The sequence below is a fragment of the Glycine max genome, chromosome 13, assembly GCF_000004515.6.
Source record: "Glycine max cultivar Williams 82 chromosome 13, Glycine_max_v4.0, whole genome shotgun sequence".
NCBI classification, from domain to species: domain Eukaryota; kingdom Viridiplantae; phylum Streptophyta; class Magnoliopsida; order Fabales; family Fabaceae; genus Glycine; species Glycine max.
In genome coordinates this window covers 14,949,759-14,959,548 of record NC_038249.2, presented here as the reverse complement: position 1 = coordinate 14,959,548, position 9,790 = coordinate 14,949,759, and the positions used below count along the sequence as shown (strand labels likewise).

General features: G+C 30.3%; 1 protein-coding gene and 1 pseudogene across 1 annotated transcript; one reads left to right on the top strand and one right to left on the bottom strand.

Moving 5' to 3' along the window:
- The first annotated feature begins 1,082 nt into the window (after nucleotides 1-1,082).
- Nucleotides 1,083-5,531, top strand: LOC100782463 (phosphate transporter PHO1 homolog 9-like; annotated as a pseudogene).
- Nucleotides 5,532-5,826: 295 nt separating this feature from the next.
- LOC100783007 (UDP-glycosyltransferase 74E1) lies at nucleotides 5,827-7,995 on the bottom strand. The gene is made up of 2 exons (XM_003543809.3): nucleotides 7,348-7,995; nucleotides 5,827-6,583 (listed from the first exon to the last, which is right to left on the bottom strand). The coding sequence occupies exons 1-2, from the start codon at nucleotides 7,993-7,995 to the stop codon at nucleotides 5,858-5,860; spliced, it is 1,374 nt and encodes a 457-aa protein (XP_003543857.1). The 3' UTR covers nucleotides 5,827-5,857.
- Between the last annotated feature and the right edge of the window lie 1,795 nt (nucleotides 7,996-9,790).

The window sequence follows — 9,790 nt, the reverse complement described above, 5'->3', positions numbered from 1 at the left end:
AGAAAAACATTATCATTTTTTGGCTCAAATAAGGTGCATGGGATAATTTCTTATCAAAGGTTGGCTTTTTGGCTAAGAATAAAAAGAAACAAGGCCTTGATTATTTCCATCTTATGTAATTAATATAACAGTTTAAGAATGATGCAAAATCAGGAAATTAAAAACAGACGTTCTCTCACAAGCAAGTTTCACACAACTCACTGGGACAAGACAAAGTTGTTGGCTTATCGCACCATGATTTCTTTCAGACAGACTAACATTTTCTCTCTTTGTTGTGATTCATACTCAACTACTTGGACTGACGCTTACCTTCGTGGAACCAATATTTTCACAAAATTGGTAATGAGCATTTCAAGTATATGAGTCATTTCAGAAAAAACCTTAGCAACAACAACTTCATACATATTATGCAATTATTTGAGAGAGAGCAAATAAAATAAAATAAAATAAAACTAAAGACATAATGACTGAATTTAAATATCAATTATTTATAGACCAAGTTCTTAAAAAAATAAAACATAAAAATAAAATCCTACTTCTTCAATCCAAGTCTGGCCATGTGCCAAAACCAACTCAACATAATATATTAAATGTTACCTCAAATATTTCTATCACATCACTTTAGAATAATAATCAATTCTTATCCTTAAAAAAATCATCAAAGTATGATACACACTTAAATCAAGATACCAATCCATGTAGGGGATATGAATTTTGTAGCATAACAGGTAATATAACACAATGTTTTATATTAATATATAACAAGTTCCCAATGTAACACAATTCAAGTCACATTAACAAATTAAATTCAAATAAAGTTATCAAACCACATTCAGTTATAATGATAAACAAAAATTCACCGCAGCATTATCAATCAACGTATAAGCTAACATGCAGCAAGTGGATTATTCAATATATATATCCATTGAAATTGGTTGCCAGCGAAGCACCATGAAATACTCATTTTACCAATAGTAACACAATTATTTATTCGAAGATACTCAATCAATTGCTTGTCACTAGCTACCTCCTCGTAGCATTTTTCTCACTTAAAGCATCTCCTCAAAAGCAAATAAACGAAAATGCTAATTGTCAAACCAAGTATGTGGTAGCAAAATTGTGAGAAAACTTTGAAACCCATATCTCCAAAACATAGAACTGATATGCTTAACACCTCATAAGGTGATGGATACTAAGATAAAAACATATTGGTCCAAAAGTGAGTCTCATCTCATTTCAAAGAGCTAGTATTCTCGCTATTAAAAAAAAATATATTAGTTCTCCTAAAAGGCTTTCAATCAACGCACATATAAATCCTCTCTCTCAATGCCATTCACAAATGCCACAACAATGCTTTCGGAACCTTTCTATCCAAGCATTTTCAAGACAATTAATTTATCTAGTCCAATCTAATTCCAACATCCACAAATCATGAAATGTGGTATCAAAAGGTGGAACTGCAGTAGAGGGTTACGAATTTTAATTGCGTATTGTTAGGTTCAATCCCCACAACTGTAACTCCTCTATTTTTCTTTATAAAGTTAATTTTTTTCACATGTACTTAAAAAAAGAAAAAATACATACGCATATACTATGTGCATACTGTAGGTAAAGATCTTTTATAATTGCATAATCATATATATGGACCCACACGTTGGTCTTAAGCACTTGTAAGAAGACCCGCTTTAGAAAAACAAAGATCAAAGGTCTCTTCATTAGCAAGTAAGCTTATATTTTGTATTCTCCATTGATAAGCACTCAAAAACCATGATCTTATAAATTAATATACGATTCACCAAACACAAAAAAAAAAAAAAAATCACAGCAAACATTGTTATTTAGTGTCCTCAAGCTTCTCTTTCATCCTATTAAAAAACTTTCAATTCTATTTAAGAGAGGCTGAGACAGCTCATATAATAGGTTCTTCCCAAGAACTTATCCGTCAAATATGTCCAAGTCTCCCAGAATATAATAGATTCTTCCCAAAATGATTTTTGGGACAACAAAACTGACAAGTAGTTTTGTGAGACTAACCTAGGAACTCGCAGGAAAAAAAATAAAGGTTCTGAAAAAGATATTTCCCTCGTGATTGACTGAACCTTGTTTTATAATCAGGTTAATCAATCAAAATAAATATTGATTAATACTATATATTAAAATAGGTAACAATACCAATTAAAGTATGATACTAATACACATTACAACAGGAAATAAAACTAATTAAAATATGACATTAATATATGTCATTAATACAGAAATAATTTTATATAATAATTTAAGATTTTAACTTTTTAAAATATTTAATTTAATAAAAAATATACAACAGGATTCATAAGAGTTTTAGTGTTTTACCAAACCATGTTCCTCAAGTATGTTGAAGAAGGGGGAGAAAAAGATTTTGTGTTCTTTAAGAAGCTTGATAGTGAGTTTAACAAGGTCAATGCCTTCTACAGAAAGAAGGTGAATTAAGTCATGGAGGAGGCTGATGATTTGAGGAAGCAAAGGAATGCTTAGATTGCTCAGAGAAAAGGTGGTGGTAGGGTTCAAGAGTTCAGCTACCACCAACGATTCATTTGCTAGCACAACTTCAGCTTCATATAAATGATGCCAGGCCTCGTTAGTATAAATGTCGAGCAAATTAATCCTTCTAGCTCTCTCAACATTTAGTCATTTAATACTCTAAATTGTATAATTTTCTCTTTTTGATTTTTTCTCTCTAAAACACAAAACTTTACAATAACAATTTATTTGGGTATGACATCGGATACATGAATCGTATAATATCATCAGGTATAGTTAAAGACCAAATTCTCAAAAGTATTTTTTGTAAGATACTTTTCAAATTTTTCCTTTCTTCCTTGGTTTTCCTTTCCTCCGGTTATGAAATCATAGAGAGTCGCCCAAGAAAAAATTAGAAGAGAGGAAAAAAGACAACGATATTTAGATTTTTTTATTTTAAATACCTCATCAACACTCACTTCTTTTTTTTTATGTCTTTCTTCCTTAATGTCAATATTTTAAACAAACTTATCTTCATTTATCCAACTCACTAAATTATTTAGATATTATGAATTGTTATATAATTAATTTTTTTATTTTATAATCATTATTTTAGAAGTCATATCTAAGATTTTACTTAATTTCATGGTGTAAAAATTTAAATTAACATTGTACCAAAATTAAACTCTTATTTTAATATGGATATTTTATTAATATATAGTCTTTATACGATGAGTATGTAACATAAAAATTAGATGATGAATCATGATGTTGAAGAAACTATGGAACAGATTATGAGAAGAAAAGCACACTTTGGTTTCTTTAGAAGGGAATGCCATTTTACAATCTACATTCTAATGCATATATGTTACTGTTTTGAAGGTCGCTCAAGTTTACTGATGGATTTGATTCATGAAATTGAGATGAGCAGTGAAAGTCATTTGAAAGATGGAAGTGGTACTGTGGTAGTCATGTGAAACAACCCAATTCTACAGCAACATCCTTTCAGGGCTTTAGACCAGCACATTTGGAGATCCTTTTCTATGTAAAGATCAATGTGGTCACACTTGAAACTCCAGTATCAACATTAAGAGGCTTGCTCTTGGCTTCAAATCATGATCACTTGTCTTTCAGCAAGAAAGAGCTGTGGAAGGTAGAGGAACAAATGAGCAAAGTCTTGAAGGAATTCTATCACAAGCTTCGACTTGTGAAACGCTATAGGAAACTTGGCTCCCTCTTTCACTTTTTAACTTAAAATTGGACAAAGCATGATTATCGTTACAAAACTAACGAAGATATTCTCAATTGATTTGCAGCTTCTTGAACTTGATGGCATTCTCAAAAATCATGAGGAAGTATGACAAGGTCTCATATTTGGTTCTGAAAGATTATATATGGAAGCAATCTTTTCAGTTATGTTCTTCAGTACTGACTATTAATTACCATTTACCACTTCAGGTCACTGCAAGAAATGCATCAAAGGAGTACTTAAAGGTGGTTGGTATTTCATACTTTGGCAACACAGATGAGGTTCTACCTTCAAAACATATGCTCTCATCTTTCAATTCATCAAAACTAACTGTTTTCCAATACTAAATTGCTTCCTGCTACATCATGTTTTGTACAGGTTAATAGACTCATGGATAAGGTGGAATCAGCCTTCATTAAGCACTTTGGAAATGGAAATCGCAGAAAAGGAATGTAACCATTGAGACCAACTTCTAAAAGGGAACGACACAAGGTTACATTCTTATTAGGTGAGGACTGAGCTCCAATAAGTGGTTGATTTTTTTAAGAAATTGTAGTGATATCTACGTAACTCCGTATCTGTAACAATAATTTGTTTATAAAGAAAAACAACATTCTGTTTACTTTCTCTCATAAGCATTTAACTGTTTCTTATGCTATAGGACTGCTGACTGGCTGCTCACTTGCTCTCATTGTGACCCTTATGGTACCCATAAATTCAAGAAAACTTCTAAATACAAATAGCGCGGATCGTTTTAGATATATGGAAAATATATTCCCTCTACAGGTAGAAGTTCATCTGAATCTTTATTGCATGGTCACATGTTTCTGTTATGTGTGTTTGTAAGTGATGCAGCCTACTTGATGGGAAAAGAAACGAGGATTTCACCATCTCGTAAGAATATCTAGAGTAATTTGTTAATTGCTAAGAATGTCATGAGATTGAGATAGGATTGAACTATTCATTGATTCAAGAAAATATCAAGAGTTGAGAAAATGAAAAAATCTCAATTTTTAATTCAATAATAATCTTTCTCTTTTGATCAGTACATATGTTTTCTCTATGTATAAGAAAAACTAAAACTTCCTAGAATCTAAATAAAAGGAAACAAGAAAATATTATTTATTCCAAATATCACTAATTAACTTATTCGTAAATTAATACTATAAATATGATAAAAATATATGATATCTTTATTAAAAAAAAAAATATATTAATATTTCTAATTTTTCTAATAAATCATAACTAATTTTGGAATGACACATTCTTTAAGTGATTTCTTCATTTTTAAACTTTATATGAATATTTTGGGATATTGAATTCGATATTAAATTCCTAACCGCCTCCTCTTTCACACCTTAATCATGTTTAGTCCATGGTTGCGTCACACTTCTACATCAGTAAGCAACTTAAAAATTTGAGTTTCCATAATAAATAGTAGTTAAGATGATTATTGACTACTTGGAAGACCTATTTTGGCAAAATGATGTCAAGAAATATGATTAATGAACTTCATGCATGTGTTTTACTGTTTATTTGGATTCATCATCTTGCATATGATCATGTACTCAGAAAACATGTACTTCTGGAATCATCTTAAATCAACTACCCCTTTATATTTGGCTTCAACCAAGGAAAAGAATTGGGGTATAGAGAAGTCCTTCTTCTTACTTCTGGCTTTGCAGTACTAGCAATGGTTGTTGTACTCTCAAACTTGGACATGGAGATGGACCCCAGAACAAAAAGTTTCTCAAAATTAGTACCTTTAGCCTTCTCGTGGTAAATTTTTTAAGAAGACATATATCTTGTACCAGATTTAGTCATGTACTATATATGCTTTGCAAAGCAATCATTGTAGAAAGTACTAGACTACCACAACATATGTTAATGTTTTTTTTTTGTTTGTCTAATAATATACTGTTTTTTGAGAGAAATTATTATATATAACAAAAAAATCAAATACATTAAAGTAAACACATTACATTGGTAGATACATTAATATACTAATTATAAAACATTTATTACTTACTATCAATCACACCTAGATTCATGAAAATATAAACAAAGAACCACCTGCTTGATCGATCAGGAAGCAATTTGGAGTTTATGTCATGAAGCTTGTGAACAAAACAAGTTATTTGTAAATTCTATGATATTTTGATAAGAACTTCCACCTTCACCAATAGCCTTTAAAGCCAAAGTCTTCCATTGAATGACATTGCTCTTTATCACTTTGCCTTCCTCGCTCTCCATTACATCCCTTATACACTGCTTTAGTGTTTCTCGCCGCACAATCTTTTTCTCATTAGTTTGAGCTCTAATTCCAATTTTCCAAACATCTGCCATAAGCTTTGCATTTGTGGTCTGATCTGACCAATGTGGTATTGCAATTGTTGGGACTCCTATGCACAAAGTTTCTAATGTGGAGTTCCAACCACAATGTGTCACAAAGCATCCTATGGCCTCATGAGCTAAAACTTTTAATTGGGAGCACCATGTCACTATCAAGCCCTTCTCTGATTTCTTTTCAAAACCTCTGGGGAGCTTAATCTCTTCAGAGGCTCTGACCACCCACAAAAAGTAATTTGAGCACTCATTTAAACCATAAGCTAGTTCCTCCATTTGCTCTCCACCAAGCATAGCTATACTCCCAAACGATACATAAACAACAGACCCTTTTGGTTTATCATTGAGCCATTCTATGCATTCTTCACTCTCAAATTGTGCCACACCATAATCTTTGTCGTCCTCATGTCGCTTGTCCAAGAACATAGATGGTATGTTTGGTCCAATATTCCTAAATTTTGGCCAAATCTTTGTAATCCAATTTGCTACCTAAAGTCAAATTCTAGTCAGCAATCATTACATGTTTAAATGCCATAAACAAATATACATACTTATTAAGGAAACTAAGTAACTTCAATAAATAGTCATTTTTAATTAAAAGATAAATATTTTTCTTAAATTATCATTCATTAAAACTTAACATTATGTATAAAAAAAGATTATGAAAGATATTTTAGAGATGATCTGATTAAATAAGAGATAGGTAATTAATATTTGTTTAAATTTGAGATTAAAAAATAAAAAAATTTTGTTGTTTATATTTGAGACCGAAGTAAATATGAATTGAGTTTTAATATATCTTTTGTTTGTGTGAATTTAGTTTTAATATATCTTTAATTTCTATAAATTATTTCAAGCACTTTTAATCTCTGTATTTTTCTTTGTTAGTGACATAATCCTCCTCGTTAACTTAGTTGCTGATATTTTTTAAACACTTTTAGACCCTATAAAATTTAATTCTTTTGAGTTTAGATCCTAAAATTTTTTTACCACTTGTTTTCCCTACATTTTCAATGATTAACAAGATAAAATGACGATTAGGGTCTAAAAGTGCTGCTACTAACAGAAAATGTAAGAACTAATTATTGATGCATGAGATAATTTTCTGCACTAATTATTTAAGAAGTTTGATGCTCCACTTTTTTAAATAATATCACAATACATGTTAATTTAAAAATTTACCACTAAAAGTGCATTCAAATTCAACGCCTATGTCTAGAATATTGTACATGTATTAATCGGTTTCTTCTTACCTCTTTATCCAGCTCATAGAATGTATTGCATAGAACCCAGTCAGCTTTGTCTATATTGGAGAATTGATCCACAAAAAAATCAAGATAATATGGATGCTCCACATATGTAAGCAAGAAAGAGGGCATGTCTTCAAGCTGAAGTTTTGGCAAGGAAGGAAGAGAAAACTCATGTTCTGTGAGGGGAACTTGTAGCTTTCCTAAGTGGACATGATAGTATATGCTATTGACAGTCATATTTTGAGTGAGAAAAACAGCCCCCATTATCCCAAAACTCTTCGCAACATCTAGTGCCCAAGGAAAGAATGAATCATAAATAACACAATCAACATGGTTTTTTGATTGACCAAGTTTCTCAAGAAGTTCAGCTAAAGATTCTGACCCCACTTGAGTAGAGCGATCCATGTAGGCCTTGTGGCTCTCAGCATGTATTGGTCCACCTTGGTCAAACCCATCAGAGATGGTTTCAATTGCAAAAGAAGGAGGCACTCTTTGCAAGTTGTTTTGATAGAATCGGTAGGTAACAAGTGTTATTCTTGACCCTTGATGTTCCAATAGCTTAGAGAATTGAAGTATGGGATTAATGTGGCCTTGAAGTGGATATGCTAAGACCAAACAGTGTGCTCTCCTTGCCATGTTTTTCTCCTCCATTTCTCTCATGAGGGTGTGATGAGAGTGATGAAAAAGGAGCTAGGAGGGGTTGACTTATACACGAATAAATAACAATTTGTGGACGGCAAATCATGTGCCAAACCTTAAATATTGGTGTTGCCGGCTGCAGTACTAAAGTCCACTTCAATGTAAAGAATTTTTAAACTTCGGTATTGTTTCGATAGATTTTTCTAAAACACTTATAGAAAAGGAAAATAAGAATAAGTTGAATTTCTCACAAAATTAAACTCAGTTTTTTCTTAAACAAAACAAAAAATATATTAAAGAAAAGAAAGAAAACAAGAAAATCATGAGAAGACCTTATGCATTTAATAACTTTTATAAAAAAAAAAATCATTCGTCTTCTCCGGAAACTAAAGTGTAAGTTGATTTTAAAGAGAAACTTAATTCATTTTATTTTCCTATACTTATTTATGTCCAAGTTTATCCAAACAAACAAGACCTTTGTAAACATTGTATTTAATGCAAAGGCCTTTGTTGTAGCATAGATGGATTATTTACGTTTCTTATTTTATATTATGTATTTTGAATTTGAGAATTGATATTTTGTCCTGCCTTTGGCTAACATCACTGAACCTGACAAAAGGTATGTATTTGACAGAATGCATATATGGCCTAGCTCAGTTGTACATAGGAATATGTTTTGACCTTTCATGCTTATTTTGCAGCAGATAATGCTAAACCGGTAGATATATGTAATGATAAATAATTTACTAGCAGACAAGAGGTTAGGCCTGATATGAGCCTCTTATTGAGGGTGCATGGGTTTGATAATACAAACAACATTCGTCTCACTTAAATGATTTGGGCATATTTGGATAAATTTCACCATAAATACTAAAAAAAGAAAATCAGAAAGAAAAACGAAAAAAAAAATTGTATTAGTAGTTAAAATTAGCTGTTGTTACTGTAACCAAATCAGAATTTATTCATAGGAAGTAGCGGAGGGATGTGCATGATGGACCTTGAGATTTTTGGCTATGTCCTCGTAATTATTTAAATATTGATATTTTTGTATTTTTTTAGTACAAAACTCATTAATAATTTGTCATTAATTATAATTTTTTCATAATCAAGATTCTTTAAAAAATAATTTCAATAAAAATCAAAACAAAAGTATTTAGTCTACCTTATGATGAAATAATAGATCACAAATAAAATTTTAATATTATCAATTTCGATAAACTTCTTTTACTATATGCAACAATAATATAAATAGTTAATATTATTTTATAAATTATAAATGCATTAGAAAAACAATTCCAAAAACTCAATATCGTAAAGTTTGAATTTGATTTAATTGTTGAAACATCTCTAATAATTTTTAATTCTTCAAATAAAATTTCACCATCAAAATCATAAGAAATATCAAGTTTTAGAGAAATTTTAATTTTTATTGTTTTCTTTTATGTTACTAATTTATTCATTTTTACATTTTGAAACTCAACTTAATTAACAGAAACAATTCTCCCCACATTCACATTGTTACATTATAACATTACTTAAAAAAATCCAGGGTTAAGATATTTTAAGTCCATAATAAATTAAAGAATTCTTTTAGGATCTAATAAAAAAAATTATTGAGTTGCTAATAAAACAAAAATCTTATTTTTGACCTTGTTATTTTGTTTTATTTTTTAAATATATGTATTTTCATTTGTCTTTAAAATATTTTGTTTATGTTGTATTAGTCCATTTTTTGGTCTTAACTCTCCATTTTATTAGGAAAAAAAAAATTTGACTAATCTATAATTTAGTCGAGAGAAAGACAAAA

Coding starts and splice junctions, on each gene's coding strand:
- LOC100783007 (XM_003543809.3), bottom strand. CDS start 7,995: ATGGAGGAGAAAAACATGGCAAGGAGAGCACACTGTTTGGTCTTAGCA. Junction 6,584..7,347: donor TCTATGAGCTGGATAAAGAG/GTAAGAAGAAAC, acceptor ATTTGACTTTAG/GTAGCAAATTGGATTACAAA.